Source organism: Manihot esculenta, chromosome 2 (assembly GCF_001659605.2).
Source record: "Manihot esculenta cultivar AM560-2 chromosome 2, M.esculenta_v8, whole genome shotgun sequence".
Taxonomy (NCBI): Eukaryota; Viridiplantae; Streptophyta; class Magnoliopsida; order Malpighiales; family Euphorbiaceae; genus Manihot; species Manihot esculenta.
The window spans coordinates 18,113,214-18,139,500 of record NC_035162.2 but is presented as its reverse complement, the minus strand read 5'-3'; the positions used below and the strand labels follow the sequence as shown (position 1 = coordinate 18,139,500).

The 26,287-nt window shown below is 31.9% G+C and overlaps 2 protein-coding genes across 4 annotated transcripts; both read left to right on the top strand.

The window, feature by feature from the left end:
- The first annotated feature begins 1,030 nt into the window (after positions 1-1,030).
- LOC110609041 (disease resistance-like protein DSC1) lies at positions 1,031-7,306 on the top strand. Its single transcript, XM_043954377.1, has 7 exons — positions 1,031-1,175; positions 1,307-1,856; positions 2,228-3,317; positions 4,114-4,482; positions 4,568-5,767; positions 5,851-6,532; positions 7,095-7,306. Exons 2-7 carry the CDS (start codon positions 1,402-1,404, stop codon positions 7,115-7,117), a joined length of 3,819 nt encoding a protein of 1,272 aa, XP_043810312.1. The 5' UTR covers positions 1,031-1,175; positions 1,307-1,401; the 3' UTR covers positions 7,118-7,306.
- A 12,364-nt stretch (positions 7,307-19,670) lies between these two features.
- LOC110609038 (disease resistance-like protein DSC1) lies at positions 19,671-25,997 on the top strand. Of its 3 annotated transcripts, none has more exons than XM_021748353.2 (7): positions 19,671-19,832; positions 20,009-20,560; positions 20,880-21,969; positions 22,742-23,110; positions 23,196-24,395; positions 24,477-25,158; positions 25,713-25,997. In XM_021748353.2, the coding sequence occupies exons 2-7, from the start codon at positions 20,106-20,108 to the stop codon at positions 25,769-25,771; spliced, it is 3,855 nt and encodes a 1,284-aa protein (XP_021604045.2). In that variant the 5' UTR covers positions 19,671-19,832; positions 20,009-20,105; the 3' UTR covers positions 25,772-25,997. The 3 variants fall into 3 exon arrangements, with proteins under 3 accessions (XP_021604045.2, XP_043810310.1, XP_043810311.1); XM_043954375.1 differs by having other exon boundaries at positions 19,674-19,876; XM_043954376.1 differs by having other exon boundaries at positions 19,674-19,900.
- Positions 25,998-26,287: the final 290 nt, after the last annotated feature.

Genomic DNA, 26,287 nt, shown 5'->3' with positions numbered 1-26,287 from the left:
ATATATTTTTTGACAAATAAAATTAACTATATGGGATGAAAATGTTTTTCTACTAAGTTAAGCATTTTGATGATTTTAATTTATTTTGATTAATATAGTTGACGTATTTTGTAAAAAAATTTATAACAATATTTTTTAATTAAAGTTATATCGATTAATAGAGTTTATAGATATTTATAAAAAAATTTAGAAATTATTTTTTAATTAAATTTATACTGATGAACTTTATAGATTATAATGAATTTTGATATATTATTAATTTGTTTCAAAAAGTTGCAGTATTATTAAAAATTTAAAATTAAAAAAGAGAGAGAGAGAGAGAAACTATGTGGAAAGTCCTACATTTTCGTCACATCGTTTTCAAAAAGGGAGGCATTTGCTTGTCTCATACAAGTAGGAAAGTAGCCAATGCTAAGTCAATGTGGTGTTTTTTTTCAAATTATAATATTATTTTTTAATTTGAATAATATTTTAAATATATGTTTATTTTAGCTATATTTAATTTAAATTAAATTATATAATAAAAATAAATATGAATAAATATTTTTTATTAATAATTAATGAAATGAAAATTTAACATTAATAGAAACATATTATTAGACCTTAAAAAATTAAAAAATAAATAAACAATTAGCATAAACTATTATTAGAATCAAATTAGTTTGTCTAAAAAATAGTTTTAAGAATAAATAATATAGTTTGTAAAAATATATAAAAAGACAAATTTTTATTTCAATAAATTACTTTTAAAAATAAATATATTTATCTTTAAAAATTAAATTAGTGTCAAATATAAAATTATTTTTATATTTATCACTAATTATATTGAACTCTTTTTTTTTCTAATAACTTGCATTAATATATATTAAAAATAGAATAAAAATAGAAGTTTGAAAAGATTGGAGGACTAAAATATTTAAAAAAATATTTTTATTTATGGGTTAAAACTTGCGGAAAATAACTTTTTCGTGGAAAATATCATATTCTTTTTGAAAAAAAAAATCATGTAAAGAGGCTAAGAATGGAAATTATGGAAGTGGGAAAACTAAGAGTTAAGGTTGTGATGAAAGAGTTTTCTGTGAGAGGAGGAAAACCCCGAAGGCAAATTCAGGATTCACTGCCAGCTCGCGGTTCTGCATTTTTCCTCTGTCGCTTTTGCTGTTTAAATTTTCTCGGCAAGTCAAAACTCTCTCTGATCAGTATTCACTTAACCTCATTTCTTGATTGATATCATTTTGCTGGGACCTTTTGTTTCCTTTTCAAATTTGGAGTTGTTTGTTAATTTCTTTTATTGCAATGCTTTCAGGGAAGTACGAGTCTTTGTTAAATTCCTGTTATTGAAGTAGTCTGAAATTCTCTAGCTGGAGATTTTGCTTCACTTGAATCTTGTAATTCCTAATAATGGCTTCTGGGTGTGCAAAATATGATGTATTCCTTAGTTCTAGAGGTGCAGATACTCCAGATAATTTTACAGGACAATTGTATACTGCTTTGTGTCAGCAAGAAATTAGAACTTTTATAGATAGTGAATTCGATAGGAAAGATGAAGTAACGCCGGTAACTTTGCAAAAAATTGAACAATCAAAGATTGCACTGATAATTTTCTCGGAAAACTATATGAATTCAACATGTTGCTTGGATGAACTTGTGAAGATACTTGAGTGCAAGACAACAATGGGACTAGTGGTTTTGCCAGTATTTTACTCTGTAAATCCATCAGACATGTATGACATAGCTAGGAGGTTTGGTGATGTGTCTGTGGAGAACAGTCTTAAACAGGACAGAGACAGGTTGCAGAAGTGGAGATATGCTTTGATGGAGGCTGCTAATCTATCTGGGTGGGTTTCGACGACTAGGTAAGTGCTAGCTATGGCTAGTAAACTTTTTCATTGGCTTCTGGATTCTTCTCCTTCCTATGATAGCATGCATGCCATCTAAAAGCAATTGGAAAATCTTTTAATACTTTCTCTTTCTTTCTTTCTTTCTTTCTTTCTTCTTCTTCTTCTTCTTCTATTTATTTAACCTTTTACTTCTGATAAGTGTTCTAATAAATATAAAAGGTAGGATATTATTGAAGAATGAAACGATTGTTTTTAGAACTGATTAACACAAATGTGAAAAGTTATGATCTTTTGGAAATATTATCTTTAGTATTCTTTAGTTCATTTCAACTTTACTTTATCCCTTTTTTGGCTCATTCCAACACATCTGCTCTTTATATTTTCAGGTCACAGTCTGACCTTGTAGATGGAATCGTTAAAGATATCTTGAGAAAATTGAGCCATATGTCCTCAAGCAATACTGAGAGGCTTTTTGGAATTGAATCACACATTGAGAAACTCAGAGGAATGTTATCCACTGGATCTACTGGAGTTTCTGTCTTAGGTATTTGGGGTATGGGTGGAATAGGTAAGACCACCATTGCTGAAGCCATTTTCAATCATATCAGTAGTGAATTCGATTGTTGTTGCTTTCTTGCAAATGTTAGGGAAGAATCAGAGAATCGTGGCCTAGTTCGTCTGCGCAATGAACTTTTTTCTAGGTTACTTCATAAACAAAATGTTTATATAGGAACACCCATTATAGGAAATAATTTTGTAAGCAACCGTCTTCGACGCAAGAAGGTTCTTATTGTTCTTGATGATGTGAATAACTCAAAGCAGTTGAGCTATTTAGTGGGCGAGCACAATTGGTTTGGTCCAGGAAGTAGGATAATCATAACGACTAGAGATAAACATTTACTTCAGGATGGAGTTGACAAGACATATGAAGTGAAGGGATTAGCATATAAATATGCTTTGCAGCTATTTAGTTGGAAAGCTTTTGAACAGGACCACCCAGTTGAAGACAACATGAAAATATCAAATACGATATTAAAGTATGCAAAAGGTGTCCCATTAGCCTTAAAAGTTTTAGGTTCCTCTCTGCACAACAGAAGCAAAAAGGACTGGGAGAGGACATTGAGCAAATTGGAAAGAACACCAAATATGGAAATCCAAAATGTGTTGAGAATTAGTTATGATGAGCTAGAGGATGAAGAGAAAGATATATTTCTTGATATTGCATGTTTCTTTAAGAGAGAGACGAGAGATGATCTGACAAAGATACTAGATGGTTGTGGTTTCTCATCAGACATCGGAATCAGTGTTCTCATTGATAAGTCCCTTGTATCAATTTCAAATGATAGGATATCAATGCATGATTTGGTGCAGGAAATGGGTAGGGAAATTGTTCGCCAAGAATCCCCTGAAGAGCCTGGCAATCGTAGCAGATTATTGCAACACAAGGATATTTATCATGTATTGACAAATGAAACGGTTAGATCCCAAACCCAGAAGTAGTTATGTGCTTGCATATTACAATATTTTATGTCTCATACACATCATCTAAGCTCTATAAACAGTGGCTCCAATGTATGTCTTCATGGTTCAGTTGGGCTAGTTAATAATAGATGTTTCAAACAAAAAACCAGTTCAGGCCAACTTTGAAATCATTCAAACTATTTCCAGACCAAAATAAAGCACTCTGCCACACTACATTTATCACAAAGTTTAAATTATTGCATAATAAAGTAAAAATTCCTTGTAAGAAAATAGTAGAGGGAAGTATATAACATGCAACAAATACATCAGAATAGCATAACTCTTTTCGAATCAGCTATAACTTTATAATAACATATCATTATATCATACGTTGTATGTCAACTCCATATATTAAGGATCAAAATCATACGACAACAAAACTAAAAAGTTTGGAACTCAATAACATAGCCTTATAGTTTTTATTTTGCTTGTTCTACTGGATTTGTGTTTCAAGCCAAAACAAAACCAAATAATTTGATGCAGTTGTATTCAAGAACCCATGCAATCATAGAACTGATAGAACTCATGTAGACAAATAAAATGAGATATCCCAGGATATAAATTCAGAACATGATATAGATACTCTACTACCATGTTGAACTGTTAGAGTTTTATAACATAGAATAATGGTTTGCCTGGACCTCATAATTAATTAAGAATTTCCATTTGAGATGTCTGGCCAGCCTCTTTATTATCATTGCAATAGTTTGTTAGTATTGCATGCTAACTTATCATTATTTTGGTATATTAGGGGACTGATGCAGTTGAAGGCTTATCACTAGATATGTCTAAGTTAAGGGAGGTGCGTTTAAATCCAGATGCTTTTGCAAAAATGCATCGACTTAGATTTCTTAGATTCTATAGTTCTCTTTATCGTGGAGGCTCTCAGTCGGAGGACCTTACATTCCCAGATTTGTATGGTTCTCACTATTATAGAGACTACAAAGAGGGAAGCAATTTGCAAATATCTGAGGGCCTTAAATCTCTCTCTAATCAGTTGAGGTTTCTTCAGTGGCATATGTACCCTTTGAGGTCTTTGCCTTCAAATTTTCATCCGGAGAACCTTGTGGAACTGAACATGCCTCATAGCAAGGTTGAACATCTCTGGGATGGAGTTCAGGTATATCATACATAATTCTAATTTTCTACATATCAGTGAATTTTATGTCAATGGTATTAATTTATTCTTGTCATTTTTGTTACAGAATCTTGTGAAGTTAAAACGGATTAATCTAAGTTACTCCCATCACTTAGTTGAAGCCCCTGACCTCTCACAAGCTCTAGATCTGGAGAGAATGGATTTTAGTGGCTGTACAAGTCTGGGTGAGGTTCCCTCATCAATCCGGTATCTTGATAAGCTTGATATTCTGGAACTGGGAGGCTGCAAAAATCTTAGGAGATTACCAAGCAATATTTGTCTGAAATCTCTTAGAATTCTAACTCTGTCTAATTGCTCCAGCCTCAGCATTTTTCCAGAGATCTCATGGAATTTAAAAGAGTTAAATTTAGACGGGACTGCAATAGAAGAAGTGCCTTCATCCATCGAGTGCTTCTCTAGGCTTGTTAAACTAAATATGAAAAACTGTGAAAGGCTCAAGAATCTTCCAGACTGTATTTGTAAGTTGAAATCCCTTCAGGAGCTTTTTTTAGGTGGAACATCCATTAAAGAGCTACCTACATCAATTGAAAGTATGAGCGGGCTCACTTTATTATATCTGCAAAAGTGTAAAAACTTGGTGAGACTTCCTAATGGAGTCTGTAATTTGAAGTCCCTTATAAACCTCTCTCTCTTTGGCTGCTCGAAACTTGAAAAATTACCAGCAGACTTGGGGAAGTTGCATCGTTTATTTGAGTTTAAAGCAGGTGAAACTGCTATAAATCAGTTGCCATCCTCCATAACATTTTTGAACAACTTAACAGAACTATCCTTTTGTGGATGTAAAGGTGAATATTCTGTAAATTTTCCATTGCCTCCTTTATCAGGTTTAAGCTCTCTAAGAAATTTATATTTGAGGGACCGGGATCTCTTGGAATTCCCAGCAGATATTACCTTCTTAACATTATTGGAAACTTTAGGTTTAAGTGGAAACAATTTTAAGAGCATTCCTGCAAGTATCAAAAATCTTGTTGAGCTGCGACGTCTCGACTTAAGCTATTGCAAGAGGCTTCAATCTATACCAGAGCTTCCACCACATCTGATACATTTTGGTGCCCATGGCTGCACTTCACTTGTAACAGTATCAAGAACATTGGCTGTTCTTCCAAAGTGGCTTGATTCACTTAATCGCCATATGTTCCTATTTACAAATTGCTCCAGTTTGGATCAAAATGCACTCAGAAATATTCTGGCTGATGCTAAACAGAAAATTCAGCTTATGGCGACTGCTTGTCAGAAACTTTACTGGGTTTGTCTGTCTATCTCTGTCTGCATGTTTGTATATTTTCTCACTCTCTCTCTCATACTAAATTTCATGTTAATATGTTGCAGGGTTTTTATCCAACGCCTTCGGTTACATTTGGTTTTCCTGGGAGTGATATTCCAGAATGGTTTAGCTATCGAAGTATTGGAACTTCAGTTACCGTTAGGCTGCCTCAACAGTGGCATCATCCTAAGTTCTTGGGTTTTGCCTTCTGTATTGTTGTTGCATTCAAAGATTCTTATGATGGCTCATTTTTCAGTATAAGATGTGAGTCCGATTACCAAGATCTTTATTGCCATTTGAATGGTTGGTATTGTGGACAGAATGGTAAACTCGGTCTCAGTTTTAATGGATCAGATCATCTCTTCATGCTGTATGACCACAGTCTATATCTTATGGCAGTTAAAGGTGAGGAAGGAGAAAATGATACATCATTTAGGTTCTATGCTGTAGACAAGGACAAAAAACCCTTACATTGTTGCACTGTTAAAAAATGCGGTGTCCGTCTTCTGTTTCCCTATGAAGATAAATCCTGCAGTTCTGCCTTGATCCAAGGCTGTACTTCTTTTGAGAATTTTGATGTAATCAACGAAGATAATGGGAAACCAATGGAAGAAGAAGGCACATTTACTAAGAGATACCGGGATGACGAAAGCTGCAATAGGGCTGAATCTAGTGGATGTGAAATTGGTAGCCCTAGCGAAGGGAGAGACCCTAAAAGGATAAAGGAATCATGTGAATCTAATGCAGGTATGCACAAAGATAACTTACTCTCTCTTTATTTCCTGTAGAGCATTTGGATTCCACATGGCTTCTCCTTCAACTCACTAGTAATTTTTTCTCTTGAATGGAATGAAATTAATTGAATACTTTGAAACTAGAGAAGGGAGAAAATTCTTAGTGTTGGCATTTTTCACCTTTGTGGAAGGATCCGACCCAAACTGATCCAAATAACTTTTGGACTTACTTTTTATTCGACACTCAAAATGATTAATTCAAATTATTTAATAGTTTCATGTCAATTATTATATACAAGTCAGAATTGCAGTATTCTGCTGATGTGGGACGGCTCCCATAAGCTAGCAGGTCAACTTCACACTTTTGCCCAACTTTTCTATCTGCATTACATAAATATATATGTGTGTGGACATGCGCTCCAAAATAATTCATTATTTTGTGGAGTTTAAAGTCTTGACCGTCAGTTATTAACTTAATTATTTTGCTATAAATCCAATTAAACAGTTTAACATCATTAATGGCATGCTTTCAAGCTCATCCTTTTCCCTTCATCCTTTTCCCTTAATCCCCACAGGAGACCTACGCGATCAGAATTGAGAGCAGGCAAAGAAATGGAAAGAATTGAGCTTTGACTTGGAAAAAATGTTCATATTCAGACTTGCATTTATGTGATTGCGGGCCCCAGGTTGCAGAACTAAAATTTTAGGCTTGTTATGAGATATCTGTGAATTTTTTTTATCATTTTTTTTGTGATTTTTTATAAACAGATTCAAATCTATTACTTGATTAACGATGGATTTTTTTATTATATCTATAATTATATAATCTATAATAAATATATAAATATTATAAAAGTGAAGAGGAAAGGGAATAATTAGATGGACAAAAAATCCTTCACTTTCCTATTATTTATAATTAGAAGAATATCCGTATTATGCATATTTATAATATAATTTTTTTAATTTAATATTTTAATTGTAATTATTTTTTATGTTTTCATTTTATTCACTCTTTAAATAATATTAAATTTTTTTATTAATATAATTTTCATTCAGGATTTTTATTAATATTTTATTTACTTATATAACAATAATTTATACCTAATATGTTAACGATTGATTTTTTTTTATTTACTCAACCCACCTATCTAATACTTTTTAAATTAGATATTTATATAAAAATTTATATATAATTCATCATGAGCATAAAAATTTTGATACAAATATTTAATATAAAAATTTTTAAGTGTGTTTTTATATAAAATTAAATTTATAAGTTTCTATATATAAACGTATTATATTTGCTATCAAAAAAATAAATAAATAAACGTATTATGTTTGCTATCAAAAAAATAAATAAATAAACGTATTATGTTTGTAAGGAGTTAAAAAGAAATAATCGTGCTATATACTAATATATTTTTTTATTTGTTTATATTTTGAAATTTATTTGACTTTATAATAATAATAATAATAATTATTATTATTATTATTAAATTAATTCTTATTTAAACTTTTCCTAATTTGATTAATTGTGTTAAATTACAATACTTTCTAATTCAATACAATTATAAAAAATTGAACTGTTTTAAAATTTAATTTATTGATTTAATAAATTATTTTAAAATTAATTAATAATATTTTTATAATAAAAAAATTTCTAATATATATGTTAGATATATTATATTTAAATATCAAACATAACTAAGCACTCATTGAAAATTTATGATAAATATAAAAATAATATTTTATAATATAAATATATTAAATTTATATTTGTAATAATAATTTTAAAATATTTATTATGAATAAATATTAATAATAATAATTATTGAATTCTTGTTTGAAATAGGATAATGTGATTTAAACACTTTTTTTTAGTTAGCTTTTGTTCTAATTTTAATATGGTATGCCAATGTTAAATCTCTTATTTTGAATATAATTTTGAGTGTGGTTAGATTTTTTTTTTTTTGAAATAGAGTACTGGAGATTGGAAGAGTAAAACCTGAAATTTCTCAAATTTATTCAGATGCACCTTACAATCGGACTAAACCTGTGAGTGCGGTTAAACTTAAATTTAAATTTAATAATAATAATTTAAATTATGTACTTTTATTTCTAATTAAATAAAATAATTGTAAATAATTAAAATTAGTAAAATATAATATGAAACTCCACCTGAAACTGAGACTGCCAAACACATTGAAAAGGTGGAGACCATCAGAATCGGGTTTGGTGTGTTCGATTTGCTTGGAGCAATTGGCTGATTGGGTCGGAAGCTTGGCGGTTGCGATGTTCACATATTTACCATGGTAACTGCATCATGGAGTGGCTGAAGAAGAATAAGAATAAGACATGCCCTCTTTGTCGAGGTTCGATCGCTGCATAAATTAAATGGATGCTAATGGTATTGGTATTGGTTACTTCTAGTAAATTAATTTCTCGGAGTGATTTCATTAGGATTTGTGGTAGAAATTTGATTCACTTAAATATGTAAACAAATTTTTTTTTTTTTCCCTTTATGTGATCAATATCATATTCGTTGATTCGTTTGGAGAACAGTAGAATATTTTGTATTTTTTAGCAAAAACAATCTCTTCATTAATAAAAGGATTAATAGTTTCCAGGTTTATTATTGTTAAATTTGAAGAGTGTGAAAATATTAATCATTAATTTATTTTTTATAAATTTACTTAAGTGATTAAGTTATTTTATATGTCAAAATAATTAACCAATTTCATAATATAATTCAATTATTTATATTTATATTTATATTTTTATATATTTTTTATGTGAAATTCTCAATAATTATTATGATGATAGCAAATAATTAATTATATTTTTCAGTTAATTAGTGTGATTGCAACAACACACCTTAGTTATTTATTTCATTTCATTGTAATGTGAATAATTGATGTTCTTCTGGTTGCAAAATTACTGGATCTTATTGCTTGTACATGAATCAAGATATGTACATATTCTATTGGATTTATGGATTTTGGATTTATGGATATTAGATGATGTGTTGATTCCTTGACTTTTATTTAACTCTTTTGGATTTATGGATATTGTTGATACCTTGATATCTATTTGATTCATGAATATTATGTATGATTATAACTCTTTTTGAAATGCATTTTTTTTGGAGTTCGTTCATTCATATAGGATCCATTGTATCTCATTTCATTGAGTTAAAACCTCCCTTATATGTCTTCTCAAATTTTAAATATGGCATAAAGTATTTTTGAAAGGGGAGCACATTAAGAGGGAGTAATTTTTAAAATGCACACATTACACTTGTGATTATTATCTTATTATTCACCAATTGTTTGTCATCATTAAAAAGGGGAGATTGTTAGACCTAAATGTTTTAAAACAATTGGTGTGCTACTAATTATCTTCAAAAGTGTTTGTGTTAAACTTGTAGGTCCCTTATTGAAATAAATGAAATTGCTTCAATCTCAAAAGTGAAAAGTGTCAATTTTGAAAGTATACCATAAGAAACGGATCAGAAAGTAATTTTTTCTTTATGCATTGTCAATTTATGTATTGTGAATTTCAATTAATTAATTGTGATGGCTCAATATTTCTTTCAATTCTAAAAGTTTTAAATATGGCCGAGTTTTTAATTACTTGACTTTGAGGGACCAAAATGAAATTTTCTAAAAGGAGTGATTTTGAGATTATTCTTTATCAAAATTAAAGATCTAAAAATATAGGTTACAAAAATTCAAATGGATTGAAAAATGGATTTTCATAGCCTAAATTATGATTTTTTAAAGAATTTAATAAAACATTTTTTATGCCCCCTAAAGCCAATTTCGGCTTCCAAAAGTCAGGGACAGAAATGAAAGTCTCATATGTTCGGCAGCCAAACATTAACGTTCGGCCGCCGAACATTGACTTTCGACTGCCGAAAGTGGATTTTTAGTATGTCCCCTAAGTTTGAGGGACAGAGACAAAAGTCTCACACTTTCGGCCGCCGAACATTGAATTTCGGCCGCTGAAAGTGAGTTTTTAATATGCCCCCTAAGTCAAAACTTCGGCTTTCGAAAGTGAGGGACAAAGACGAAAGTCTCATATGTTCGGCCGCTGAACATTGACTTTCGGCCGCCGAAAGACTTTCTATAAGCATGATGCTCTTCACCTCAAATGGTTCGGCTGTCGAACTTTAACCTTAGGCCTCCGAACCTAAGTTTTTTTGAGAACGATATAACGGTTATTTCTGTACACAAACAGCTCTATTTGCATTTAATGCATTCCCAATGGCCATATTTATAACAGAACTATAAATATAATGTGTTTTTAATCTGAAAAGGTTACAACAACTATCTAAGCAAACACTTATTGAGATTAAAGTCTTTTTCACTCTCTCTCTCTTTCAAAACCTTGAGCTATAGCATTAATTCCCTGAAAGCCTGTCTTGAGTTGTAATTGGTTTGAGTTTTAAGATTGAGTGAAAGTTGTTGAGTGAATTAATTGTGGTGGGTGTGATTTTGAGCAAAAGATTGCTCTTGTGAGAAAAAGAGATTTGTAAAAGGGCAAGATTTTTGCTATTAAATTGTAAGGGATTTTAATCTTCACCCAAAGAAGATTAGATAGTGGAGTTGAACTCTCAAGGAGAATCTTGAGGAGAGGACGTAGGCTTGAGATAGCTGAACCTCTACAAACCATTGTGTTGATTTTTCTTCACCTTCCTTACTCCCTTTTTTAATTTGTGTCTATTTACCTTAATTTTTTTTATAAACCCAATTCACGCCCCCTCTTACAACACGCCTAATGCTGGGACACCTGGATAAGGGTGTAACAACCCCGGAAACAGACCGCTACCGGCGTTAGGGTTCAGATCGACTTAAGGTCGCCAGAGCCTGTAGCAAGCCTACTATACATCTTGTTACACCTGATATAATCCCATGCATGATTAGGGCTGTAAATGAACCAAGCTATTCGTGAGCTACTCGAGGCTCGACTCGATAAAAGCTCGACCGAGTTCGGCTCGTTTTTTAAACGAGCCGAGCTCGAGCTCAATTTTGAGACTCGTCACCTAAACGAGCTGAGCTTGAGCTCAATAGTATTCGGCTCGTTAAGGCTCACGAGCTGGCTCGTTTTTAGGCTCGCGAGCTGGCTCGTTGAGCAGGCTCGCGAGCTGGCTCGTTGAGAAGGCTCGCGAGCTGATTCGTTGAGCAGGCTCGCGAGCTGACTCGGTGAGCTGGCTCGTTGAGCAGGCTCACGAGTAGACTCGTTAAATAGGCTCGTGAGTAATATTGTTTAAATAAATTGGTCAACTAATTCGTTAAATAAATTTATGAACAAGTTCATATATTATTAAAAAAATAAAAATAATTATAAAATTATAAAATTTAAACTATTATAAATACTTGAAAATTATACTATTGAAAATTACAAATAATTAAGATTAATTATTATAATTAGTATTCTTTAAAATTAAATTATAAAAATCTTTTGTATATAATTATTATAATAAAATTCCATAAAATTAATGTATAATCACAAATAATTAATATTAATTATTATAATAAATATTCTTTAAAATTATAGTATTACATGATAAATTGAGTTGTAAAAATTATATACATTTTAAAATTAAAGTATAATTATAAAATTTTTTTGTATAAATTAAGCATACAATATAAAAGATGATAATAATTATTAAAGTATATTAATAATAATTAATTAAGTAAACAATGTATATAATCAAATATTATTAATTAAAAGTTTTAACTAAGTATCAAAGCATTATTGGTTAAAAATAATAATTATCGATAAGAGTTTTTAATTTTTGATATTTCGTTTTCAAATTTCATCTTAACAAAATATTATTGATTAAAAGTTTTAACTTAAAAAAATCTAATCAGTCGTATATCAATACTATAAATAATTAAAAATCACATTTTTAGAAATTATAAATAATAATAAGTACTTTTTAATATTATTATTCAAGTAGTATTACCTGATAAATTGAATTGTAAAACTAGATACTTTTTAAAATTAAAGTATAATTATAAAAATCTTTTTTAAACTAGATACTACTGTAAATATTTAATTAATCATTATTAATATATTTATATAATTATTACTAACAAATTTATAATTTTAAATAAAATACTCTAATTATATAAAAAAAATATTTTTATAATCCATTAATTAAATTATGTAATTAATTAATTATAAATACATTTTCATTAAAATTGGATAGTTTTAATCAAAACTACGTAGTTTTGTGTAACTAATAATAACCTAACTAATCATGCTACCTTAGTGGTTGGATCCTTAACATTCAATTTTGTTGTTATAATTATTTTTCAGGTACAAATTAATTTATTTTTTTATTTTTTTAATTTATAGTACTAATTAAATAATGACACATTTGTTTATGTTGCTAATAGAGTTTTTTTTTTTTTTTTGTTATTTTGAAGGTTATATGGACGTTGAAGTTGTAGTTGAACAAGTATGAAGATGATTATGAAGATAATTAAATTATATTAGCTTATTTCAACTGTTGGAAGTTGGAATCAACTTTATTCGTTTGATATTAAACTTTGTATGTAATTTTATTATATTGTTGAATTTATATTTATTTGTGTTATTTTAGTTATGAATTGTGTTATATAATTTTTTTTATGCGCACTCTCTTTTTTTTATATTATTTAAATTAATGATAATTAAAAACTGATTAAAGTGTAATTATTAATTCGAGCTCGAGCCTGAACTCGAGTTCAAACCGAACTTTTTAATTTCGAATTCGATCTCGAGCTTTTTTAACGAGTTTCTTAATCGAGCTTTTCGAGTTCGAGCTCGAGTTTTATTAACGAGCTTCTTAATCGAGCTTTTCGAGCTCGAGCTCGAATTAGGCTCGTTATTAAACTGAACGAGCCTTTCACGAGTCGAGCTCGAATCGAGCTCGATTATAATATTTAATTCTCGAGCCGAGCTCGAATCAAATATTAGAGCTCGAGCTCGAGCTCGAGCTTCTAAACTTTTTTAATAAACGAGCTTGAGCTTTACAAAGCTCGGCTCGGCTCGGCTCGATTACACCCCATGATCACACGAACAACAAAAACATAACCATTACATGAACCAAGACTCGACCTATGCATGCATGATAATTAAAAACATAAAACCCATACTAGAGCCTTCATTAAATGCTCCAGTATAGTCAACATAACATGCCTCAACCTCGGTTCAAACATAACTTATACTTAAAAATTTTTACATAAAATGATCATGAAGCAGGGATTACAAGGAAGAACCCGGGCAAAACACAATTCTAATCCACAAATTAATACATGTCCACAGATATACTATTACAAGATGCCATACCAACAACTCAGCCGACTTTCCGAGCTAACTCTAATCTTGCAAACCTAGGGTTAGGGAAAAGGGAATAAGCTACAAGAGCCTAGTGAGCAAAACATAAAAAAAAAAAAAGTTCAAGAAAACATATGATCGTATGAATGCGTCACAACACAAATAATTCACATCAAGATGGACTTGTCAACAGTAACCCTCTACAGATTTCAATAATCTCCGGCCCATGACGGGTGCTCCTCAGGACTTCCTCTTAAACATAACATAACATAACATATTCATAGTGCTAGGGGGCATAGAATAGGCCTCGACCTAGACTTTCTTTTACATATTGTCAGGGGCGTAGAATGGGCCTCGACTTGAACTTTCATATCCATCATAACATATCATAACCTACTCGGGGGCTAGTGGATCATCCAACATCCATCCACAACAACAATAAATTATGCATAACATCATATTCGTGAACTCGAATGCAAAATAACCTAATTGCATAGACATGACATTCGTGATGCATGGGCATACTTAAAAAGTTTGATTTCTTTAAATAATGATTCAGTTTAGTTCTACTCACCACTGGCTGATGTACGCCTAATACTGAAGCAGTTATCTTACTACAAGTCTCCACGGTCTTCCAAGTCCGACCCTACACAGATGGACTTAAATGAGGGACCAAACATAACTTTTATAACACTTAAAACAACCCCCCAAGAAATCCCTAAGAACACACAAGAACACTCGTAGGAAACAAGTAGAAAAAGGCTGAACAGGAACTTTCGGCAGCAGGTTCGATGGCCTAAAGTCCCTTACAGATCCGAAGGTCAAAACCTTTGGAGGCAGATTAGCTGGCCGAATCTTGCTTCGATGGCCAAACCTTGCTTCGGCGGCCGAACCTGAGTTCTCCAGCAAAGCAGAACCCGATTCTGCCTCAAATTACAGCCACCAAAAGTCCATGAAAATCACATGCAACAGCCCAAAAACTAACGTACATACTCAACACACATAAGGGACACTTAAAACTAACTTAAACCTCAAAATGCATCAATAATAATACAAGAGAAATTATCCATTAATCCCAAAAATCAGAAATTTAAATCTAAAGCATAAAAGGGCTTGTATGCAGCATCAAACCATAACAAAGCTGATGCCTCTTTTAAAAACTCCAAATAACAAAAGAGATGTGAGGATCAGACTTATCTCTGGCTTGAAATACCAACACAGCGACCACGAAGAGAAATTTGGGAGAGAAGAGGGGACGAGCTCCAAAGATTTCAAAGAGCTACAACTTGAAAGGATGGCTTTGATTCTTCAAAACCACAATTAAAATCCATGGGAAAGTTTTTTTTAAATGAGGTTTTGAGAGGACAAGGGCAGATGACTCAACTTTGCTCGAAATGAAGAGAAAATTCTCTCATTTTCTGGCAGAGCCCTTTTTATAAGTGGCTGGAGAAGCCACATTCGACAGCCGAACTTAAAGGTTCGGTGGCCGAATCTTGGTGAATACTATGGTAGGTGTATCAAGCGGCTCATTAATAGCGGACAATCGGCTAATAAATGTTGAGCTGCTTGGCCCATACTCTGTCCATCACGCGCATCACTTCTTTCAGCCCTATCACATATGCATTTATGGCCCTAGTGAGATCCAGAGTACTTTAAAGTGGTCGTCTACTTGCTTCGAGCTCTAATAAGGTCGGCTTGCTGGATATAAATGATATTAGAGGTATGGGAGGTCTGACTTATACATTACGCAGGTCAGACCTCTTATTGTTTGGTCAGACCGAATGACCTAGTGCGAGACTCTCCTATTTTTACAATGTGTCACGATCTCAACAAGCTATAATTATTATGTTATTAACTTTTTAAAGTAAAAATATATTAGTCTTTAAATGTATATTATGTATTTCTAATTTTGGTTAATTTTATTTATGCAAAATGTTTTAAGATTTTTTTTTAATTTATCAAAAAAATTTATCTTTCAACTAAAAAAATTATATATTTTTTGACAAATAAAATTAACCGTATAAGATGAAAATGTTTTTCTACTAAGTTAAGCATTTTGATGATTTTAATTTATGTTGATTAATATAGTTGACATATTTGTAAAAAATTTTATAACAATAATTTTTAATTAAAGTTATATCAATTAATAGAGCTGATATATATTTATAAAAAAATTTTATAAATTATTTTTTAATTAAATTTATACTGAACTTTATAGATTATAATGAATTTTGATATATTATTAATTTGTTTCAAAAAGTTGCAGTATTATTAAAAATTTAAAATTAAAAAAAAAAAGAGAGAAACTATGTGGAAAGTCCTACATTTTCACATCGTTTTCAAAAAGGGAGGCATTTGCTTTTCTCATACAAGTAGGAAAGTAGCCAATGCTAGGGGTGTGCATCGGTCGGTTCGGTTTGGTACCGAATCGAACCGGCCAAAACCAATTTAACCGAATTGTTTTAAAATGTAAACCGAATCGAACCAAATAAGACAGAAAACCGAACCGAACCGGTTCGGTTCGGTTCGGTTCGAAATCGATTTTTCAGCTTTTTTTCCTAATTTCATTTAATTATATTATAATTTAAGCCTAATAAGAATTAATTTAAACCTAATATATTTAATTAATCATAAAAAAAACATAATGATTAAAAAAAAACCTCAAATTTTTTAATATAAAAATGATTAAAAATCAAAACAGAAATTCAGATTAGAGCTTTTTCTTTTCCCCCTAAAAAATTACCCACAACAATACTGCTTTCATTAAAAAGGCAGTGAAGAGTCAAAAAGAAATAAAGAACCAAAGAGCAACAAGTGAAGAAAAGAAAAAGACACAAAACATGTTTACTACCATATGTATCAGAGGGATTTGATTCAGCTGCTATAACAGTAAATAAAAATCTTCAAAAATAATAAATGCTCAATTCATCATATACACTCTCCCTCCAATTTGCCTGCCTGTCATGCCTCTAATTCTAACACCCTACTTCAGCCCAATTGCCCGTAATCCAAAAATCACCTAAAACACTTATGCATTTCCCCAAACAAACACAAAATCAACAGAGAGATTTCAATGAATTTGGTCTCTTTTTTCATAAAAAAAAATCCACTAATCATAATAAAAAAAATTTCATTTACCCCATATAATATAATCTAATTTGTACAACACTAAAAACGAAGGGTAGTTTTAAACTGCAAACAGATAGGATCAACAACCACTCTGTCCAGAGCTAAAGGAAAGAGAAAATAGATTTGTAGCTACGAAAACACTAATTGCCTTTTGATTCTTATGTGGAAAGATAACATTAAATCTCTTCTCGAAGCAACACAGAAACAAAGCACTCAAAAACATCAAGAGAGAGGCAAAATAAGAAAAAGAGCAGCAGAATCCAGTACTCGCCCCTTCTTCCTCAAACCACATTAAATTCTAGAAGCCAAGATAACCATTAAAACATCTCACCTAAGCCCCGCTACAACATGCAAGAAACTAGCTGAAGCCCAAAGTAGAGAAATCACCTCTAGAAGAGTAGATCCAGGACGCGATGGCCGTGAGAGAGAGACGTGGCTGTGGGACTGGTGATTGGGTGGGTGGGTGGCCGTGGCTGCGGGACTGAAGCGGCAACGGATGGAGAGAAGAGACTGGCTTTGGCGAGTGGGTGGCCGGTGGGTGGCTGTGGGACTGGCGACTGGGATGGGTGGCTGTGGCTACGGGACTGAAGACGCGAAAGATGGAGATTAGGGATTTGGTCTGAGAGAGGAGATGGAGACTGCGCCGCGAAAGAAAAGGGCGTGGGTTGGGAAGGAAGTGAATTGAATTGATATAACCTATAATAAAACGCTGCGTTTAAGACTAAATTCGGTCGGTTCGGTTCGACCGAAATATTTTGACTCCAAAACCGAACCGAACCGAAAAATCCGAAATTTTTAAAAATTAAAACCGAACCGAACCGATTTTATTTTAAAACCGAACCAAATTATTAAAGTAAATCGGTTCGGTCGGTTATTTCGGTTCAAACCGAACAGTGCTCACCCCTAGCCAATGCTAAGTCAATGTGGTGTTTTTTTCCAAATTATAATATTATTTTTTTAATTTGAATAATATTGTAAATATATATTTATTTTAGGTATATTTAATTTAAATTAAATTATATAATAAAAATAAATATGAATAAATATTTTTTTATTAATAATTAATGAAATGAAAATTTAACATTAATAGAAAGATATTATTAGACCTTAAAAAATTAAAAAATAAAAAAAAATTAGCATAATCTATTATTAGAATCAAATTAGTTTGTCTTTTTGAAAATAGCATAACTTTTTCGCGGAAAATATCATATTCTTTTTGAAAAAAAAAAATCATTTAAAGAGGCTAAGAATGGAAATTATGGAAGTGGGAAAACTAAGAGTTAGGATTGTGATGAAAGAGATTGAATGAAAGAGTTTTCCACTAATTTTTCCAAAAATTAAAAGAAACGGAGAATTATTTCATTTTCCATGGGTAAGTTGACAAGTGGCGAGATAAAGACCACTTGTTTATATCTATGAAAGAGTTGGTCATATTTTCCTTTTCCATTAATTATTTTTGTTCATTTGTGTTTGTTCCTCTTTTATCCTCTTTTCTTTTGTTTTGCAAATGTGCATCTCGATACCTAAACCACGTAAATAAATTACTATGCTTCTAAATATTAATGATGGTGTTGTTTTGAAATTTAAAAAATAATATAATTTACTGTATGTAAATTTAGTCTATCTAAAAAATATGTTTTATTTTTTATTTTTTTTCTTTTTTATTTACTAGTGAGATGTGATGGCCTCTCTATTATAATATTATCTATCTTGTCACACTGATTTATGCGTACGAATATTTTAAAATTTATTTTATATTAAGTGACCATTTAATTCTTTTCAGTGCGTAAACGGATAAATTGCGAAGTGATTGCACTTGCCATTCTTTCTCCTGTCACGTCACTGAGCCAAATTTCAGCCTACTGAGTTTGAGCCCATGAGCGATCTGACTTCCTCTTCATGCTTTTGAATTCGGTCTGAAAATGCCGAACTGAGTGACTTTGAATACTTTGTGAGTTTTAGGCTGATCCTATCTTTTTAGACTCGACTTGATCCAATAAAATGAAAATCTAGCAGTTATTACACTGAAAATTCCAGACGTAGTCAAACTATTTGAAAGTGAAAATAGTAAATAAAATAAATTTTAAAATGATTTTTCATAAGAAGATAAAAGATAAATAAATTTTAAAATTATTTTTTATAATAATTTTTTTTAATTAAAAATTAAGAGAATAATATAAAATCTCTCAAATTTATTTAAATATATTTATTATTAGACTAAATTTATGATTGCTATAATAAATCATTTTAAAATATGTATAATGTTAATGTAAAATGAAAAATAATTTTAAAAAATATATAAATATTATTTTTTATTAAAATTAAAATCTATAATATTTTTATTATAAATTTTATAAATTTATACTAATGATATATTTTTTTAATAAAAAATGATATTTTCAAAGATATATGAAATATTAACATTCTAATTATAAAGAAAATGATACATTCTTATAAATAATATAATAAAATATTACTTTTCATTGATAATAATATTATTAATTTAATATAATTTTATTATATTAATTTATATAAGAATATATTTATATTTTTGAAACATCAAGTTTGTTTTTAAAACTAATTAATTATCATTATTATGGATTTTATTTTAAGTAAATATTTAATATTTATACTTTAATGAATAAGCCAAGCGAATACGGATAATTCGATTTTACCTCCAAACAAACAAATAAACCATAACGGTTTTCCACCAGACAGTCCATTTATTAAACAATCGGTTTTTGCACGACGGCCTCAATAATTCTTTGAAATTCAGCTCTGCATCTCTCTACAGTAGTTTTCTGTGAGAGGAGGAAAACCCCGAAGTCAAATTCAGGATTCACTGCCAGCTCGAGGTTCTGCATTTTTCCTCTTTCGCTTTGCTGTTTAAATTTTCTCGGCAAGTCAAAACTCTCTCTGATCAGTATTCACTTAACCTCATTTCTTGATTGATATCATTTTGCTGGGACCTTTTGTTTCCTTTTAAAATTTGGAGTTATTTGTTAATTTCTTGTTATTGCAATGCTTTCAGGGAAGTACGAGTTTTTGTTAAATTCCTGTTATTGAAGTAGAGTCTGAAATTCTCTAGCTGGAGATTTTGCTTCACTTGAATCTTGTAATTTCTGATAATGGCTTCTGGGTATGCAAAATATGATGTATTCCTTAGTTCTAGAGGTGCAGATACTCTACATAATTTTACAGGACAATTGTATACTGCTTTGTGTCAGCAAGAAATTAGAACTTTTATATATAGTGAATTCGATAGGAAAGATGAAGTAACGCCGGTAACTTTGCAAAAAATTGAACAATCAAAGATTGCATTGATAATTTTCTCGGAAAACTATATGAATTCAACATGTTGCTTGGATGAACTTGTGAAGATACTTGAGTGCAAGACAACAATGGGACTAGTGGTTTTGCCGGTATTTTACTCTGTAAATCCATCAGACATGTATGGCATAGCTAGGAGGTTTGATGATGTGTCTGTGGAGAACAGTCTTAAACAGGACAGAGACAGGTTGCAGAAGTGGAGATATGCTTTGATGGAGGCTGCTAATCTATCTGGGTGGGATTCGACGACTAGGTAATTGCTAGCTATGGCTATAAAACTTTTTCATTGGCTTCTGGATTCTTCTCCTTCCTATGATAGCATGCATGCCATCTAAAAGCAATCGGAAAATCTTTTAATACTTTCTCTTTCTTTCTTTCTTCTTCTTCTTCTTCTATTTATTTACTCTATTACTTCTGAAAAGTGTTCTAATAAATATAAAAGGTAGGATATTATTGCAGAATGAAACGTTTGTTTTTAGATATGTATTATCTTTAGTATTCTTTAATTCATTTCAACTTTACTTTATCCCTTTTTTGGCTCATTCCAACACATCTGCTCTTTATATTTTCAGGTCACAGTCTGACCTTGTAGATGGAATCGTTAAAGATATCTTGAGAAAATTGAGCCATATGTCCTCAAGCAATACTGAGAGGCTTTTTGGAATTGAATCACACATTGAGAAACTCAGAGGAATGTTATCCACTGGATCTACTGGAGTTTCTATCTTAGGTATTTGGGGTATGGGTGGAATAGGTAAGACCACCATTGCTGAAGCCATTTTCAATCATATCAGTAGTGAATTCGATTGTTGTTGCTTTCTTGCAAATGTTAGGGAAGAATCAGAGAATCGTGGCCTAGTTCGTCTGCGCAATGAACTTTTTTCTAGGTTACTTCATAAACAAAATGTTTATATGGGAACACCCATTATAGGAAATAATTTTGTAATCAACCGTCTTCGACGAAAGAAGGTTCTTATTGTTCTTGATGATGTGAATAACTCAAAGCAGTTAAGCTATTTAGTGGGCGAGCACAATTGGTTTGGTCCAGGAAGTAGGATAATCATAACTACTAGAGATAAACATTTACTTCAGGATGGAGTTGACAAGACATATGAAGTGAAGGGATTAGCATATAAATATGCTTTGCAGCTATTCAGTTGGAAAGCTTTTGAACAGGACCACCCAGTTGAAGACAACATGAAAATATCAAATAGGATATTAAAGTATGCAAAAGGTGTCCCATTAGCCTTAAAAGTTTTAGGTTCCTCTCTGCACAACAGAAGCAAAAAAGACTGGGAGAGGACATTGAGCAAATTGGAAAGAACACCAAATATGGAAATCCAAAATGTGTTGAGAATTAGTTATGATGAGCTAGAGGATGAAGAGAAAGATATATTTCTTGATATTGCATGTTTCTTTAAAAGAGAGACAAGAGATGATGTAACAAAGATACTAGATGGTTGTGGTTTCTCATCAGACATCGGAATCAGTGTTCTCATTGATAAGTCCCTTGTATCAATTTCAAATGATAGGATATCAATGCATGATTTGGTGCAGGAAATGGGTAGGGAAATTGTTCGCCAAGAATCCCCTGAAGAGCCTGGCAATCGTAGCAGATTATTGCAACACAAGGATATTTATCATGTATTGACAAATGAAACGGTTAGATCCCAAACCCAGAAGTAGTTATGTCCTTGCATCTTCCAATATTTTATGTCTCATACACATCATCTAAACTCTATAAACAGTGGCTCCAATGTATGTATTCATGGTTCAGTTGGGCTAGTTAATAATAGATGTTTCAAACAAAAAACCAGTTCAGGTCAACTTTGAAATAATTCAAACCATTTCCAGACCAAAATAAAGCACTCTGCCACGCTACATTTATCACAAAGTTTAAATTATTGCATAATTACTTCTTTCTTTTGTGAAACCTAGTGCATTAATAAAGTAAAATTTCCTTGTAAGAAAATAGTAGAGGGAAGTAAATAACATGCAACAAATACATCAGAATAGCATAACTCTTTTTGCTATTAAGGATCAAAATCATACGACAACAAAACTAAAACGTTTGGAACTCAATAACATAGCCTTATAGTTTTGATTTTGCTTGTTCTACTGGATTTGTGTTTCAAGCCAAAATAAAACCAAATAATTTGATGCAGTTGTATTCAAGAACCCATGCAATCATAGAACTGATAGAACTCATGTAGACAAATAAAATGAGATATCCCAGGATATAAATTCAGAACATGATATGGATACTCTACTACCATGTTTGAACTGTTAGAGTTTTATAACATAGAATAATGGTTTGCCTGGACCTCATAATTAATTAAGAATTTCCATTTGAGATGTCTGGCCAGCCTCTTTATTATCATTGCAATAGTTTGTTAGTATTACATGCTCACTTAGCATTATTTTGGTATATTAGGGGACTGATGCAGTTGAAGGCTTATCACTAGATATGTCTAAGTTAAGGGAGGTGCATTTAAATCCAGATGCTTTTGCAAAAATGCATCGACTTAGATTTCTTAGATTCTATAGTTCTCTTTATCGTGGAGGCTCTGAGTCGGAGGACCTTACATTCCCTGATTTGTATGGTTCTCGCTATTATAGAGACTACAAAGAGGGAAGCAATTTGCAAATCTCTGAGGGCCTTAAATCTCTCTCTAATCAGTTGAGGTTTCTTCAGTGGCATATGTACCCTTTGAGGTCTTTGCCTTCAAATTTTCATCCGGAGAATCTTGTGGAACTGAACATGCCTCATAGCAAGGTTGAGCATCTCTGGGATGGAGTTCAGGTATATCATACACAATTCTAATTTTCTACATATCAGTGAATTTTATGTCAATGGTATTAATTTATTCTTGTCATTTTTGTTACAGAATCTTGTGAAGTTAAAACGGATTAATCTAAGTTACTCCCATCACTTAGTTGAAGCCCCTGACCTCTCACAAGCTATAGATCTGGAGAGAATGGATTTTAGAGGCTGTACAAGTCTGGGTGAGGTTCCCTCATCAATCCGGTATCTTGATAAGCTTGATATTCTGGAACTGGGAGGCTGCAAAAATCTTAGGAGATTACCAAGCAATATTTGTCTGAAATCTCTTAGAATTCTAACTCTCTCTAATTGCTCCAGCCTCAGCATTTTTCCAGAGATCTCATGGAATTTAAAAGAGTTAAATTTAGACGGGACTGCAATAGAAGAAGTGCCTTCATCCATCGAGTGCTTCTCTAGGCTTGTTACACTAAATATGAAAAACTGTGCAAGGATCAAGAATCTTCCAGACTGTATTTGTAAGTTGAAATCCCTTCAGAAGCTTTTTCTAGGTGGAACATCCATTAAAGAGCTACCTACATCAATTGAAAGTATGAGCGGGCTCACTTTATTATATCTGCAAAAGTGTAAAAACTTGGTGAGACTTCCTAATGGAGTCTGTAATTTGAAGTCCCTTATAAACCTCTCTCTCTTTGGCTGCTCGAAACTTGAAAAATTACCAGCAGACTTGGGGAAGTTGCATCGTTTATTTGAGTTTGAAGCAGATGAAACTGCTATAAATCAGTTGCCATCCTCCGTAACATTTTTGAACAACTTAACAGAACTATCCTTTTGTGGATGTAAAGGTGAATATTCTGTAAATTTTCCATTGCCTCCTTTATCAGGTTTAAGCTCTCTAAGAAATTTATATTTGAGGGATCGTGATCTCTTGGAATTCCCAGCAGATATTACCTGCTTAACATTATTGGAAACTTTAGGTTTAAGTGGAAACAATTTTAAGAGCATTCCTGCAAGTATCAAAAATCTTGTTGAGCTGCGACGTCTGGACTTAAGCTATTGCAAGAGGCTTCAATCTATACCAGAGCTTCCACCACATCTGATACATTTTGGTGCCCATGGCTGCACTTCACTTGTAACAGTATCAAGAACATTGGCTGTTCTTCCAAAGTGGCTTGATTCACTTAATCGCCATATGTTCCTATTTACAAATTGCTCCAGTTTGGATCAAAATGCACTCAGAAATATTCTGGCTGATGCTAAACAGAAAATTCAGCTTATGGCGACTACTTGTCAGAAACTTTACTGGGTTTGTCTGTCTATCTCTGTCTGCATGTTTGTATATTTTCTCACTCTCTCTCATACTAAATTTCATGTTAATATGTTGCAGGGTTTTTATCCAACGCCTTCAGTTACATTTGGTTTCCCTGGAAGTGATATTCCAGAATGGTTTAGCTATCAAAGTATTGGAACTTCAGTTACCATTAGGCTGCCTCAACAGTGGCATCATCCTAAGTTCTTGGGTTTTGCCTTCTGTATTGTTGTTGCATTCAAGGAACCTTATGATGGCTCATTTTTCAGTATCAGATGTGAGTCCGATTACCAAGATCTTTATTGCCATTTGGATGGTTGGTATTGTGGACAGAAGGGTAAACTCGGTCTCAGTTTTAATGGATCAGATCATCTCTTCATGCTGTATGACCACAGTCTATATCTTATGGCAGTTAAAGGTGATGAAGGAGAAAATGATACATCATTTAGGTTCCATGCTGTAGACAAGGACAAAAAACCCTTACATTGTTGCACTGTTAAAAAATGCGGTGTCCGTCTTCTGTTTCCCTATGAAGATAAATCCTGCAGTTCTGCCTTGATCCAAGGCTGTACTTCTTTTGAGAATTTTGATGTAATCAACGAAGATAATGGGAAACCAATGGAAGAAGAAGGCACATTTACTAAGAGATACCGGGAGGACGAAAGCTGCAATAGGGCTGAATCTGGTGGATGTGAAATTGGTAGCTCTAGCGAAGGGAGAGACCCTAAAAGGATGAAGGAATCATGTGAATCTAATGCAGGTATGCACAAAGATAACTTACTCTCACTTTATTTCCGGTAGAGCATTTGGATTCCACATGGCTTCTCCTTCAACTCACTAGTAATTTTTTCTCTTGAATGGAATAAATTTACTTTTAAGAATTGAATACTTTGAAATTAGAGAAGGGGAAAAATTCTTAATGTTGCCATTTTTCACCTTTGTGAAACGACTCGGCTCAAATCCCTTCAAATAACTTTTGGATACACTTTCTACTCGACCTAAAATGGTTAAACTTAAATTATTTAGTTTCGTGCTAGCTATTATATACAATTTAAAATTGTCGTATTTTGTCAATGTGGGATGTCTCCCACAAACAAGCACCCAATTTTTTGATGTGCATCACATAAATATATATATGTATGCACATGCGCGCGAAGATAGTTTATTATTTTGTGAAGCTTAAAGTCTTGGTAAGGCATGAATATTATCTTCCCCTCAGTTATTAACTTAATTATTTGGCTATAAATCCAATTAAACAGTTTAACATGATTAATGGCATGCTTCCAAACTCACCCTTTTCCCTTAACCCCACAGGAGACCCTACGCGAGCAGAATTGAGAGCAGGCAAAGAAATGGAAAGAATTGAGCTTTGACTTGGAAAAAATGTTCATATTCAGACTTGCATTTATGTGATTGTGTACTGATTAGGGGACATGCATAATTTGACAGAACCAATGAATGTTCATGTGAGACTGATTATCGTTGAGGAAATGTTTTCTGTTGAAAAGGGCTTTATGGGGCAGTAAACTGATGTTATTTATAGACTTTGGATGGATTTAATAGATAGATATTGTGTAAGTTCTATACTTGCTTTTTAAGCAGGATTTTGATGTTGTAATGAGTTTGCTTTAGGTTATCTGGTATAATGTCTTCAGTCTGTGGGCCCCAGGTTGCAGAACTAAAATTTTAGGCTTGCTATGGGATATCTGTGAATTTTTATTAATAACAAAAATATTACTATTATATAATCAAAACAAGTGTATTGCAGTTTTTATTTTTATTTATTTTTATCATTTTTTTGTGATTTTTTATAAACAGATTCAAATCTATTACTTGATTAACGATGGATTACTGATTATATCTATAATTATATAATCTATAATAAATAT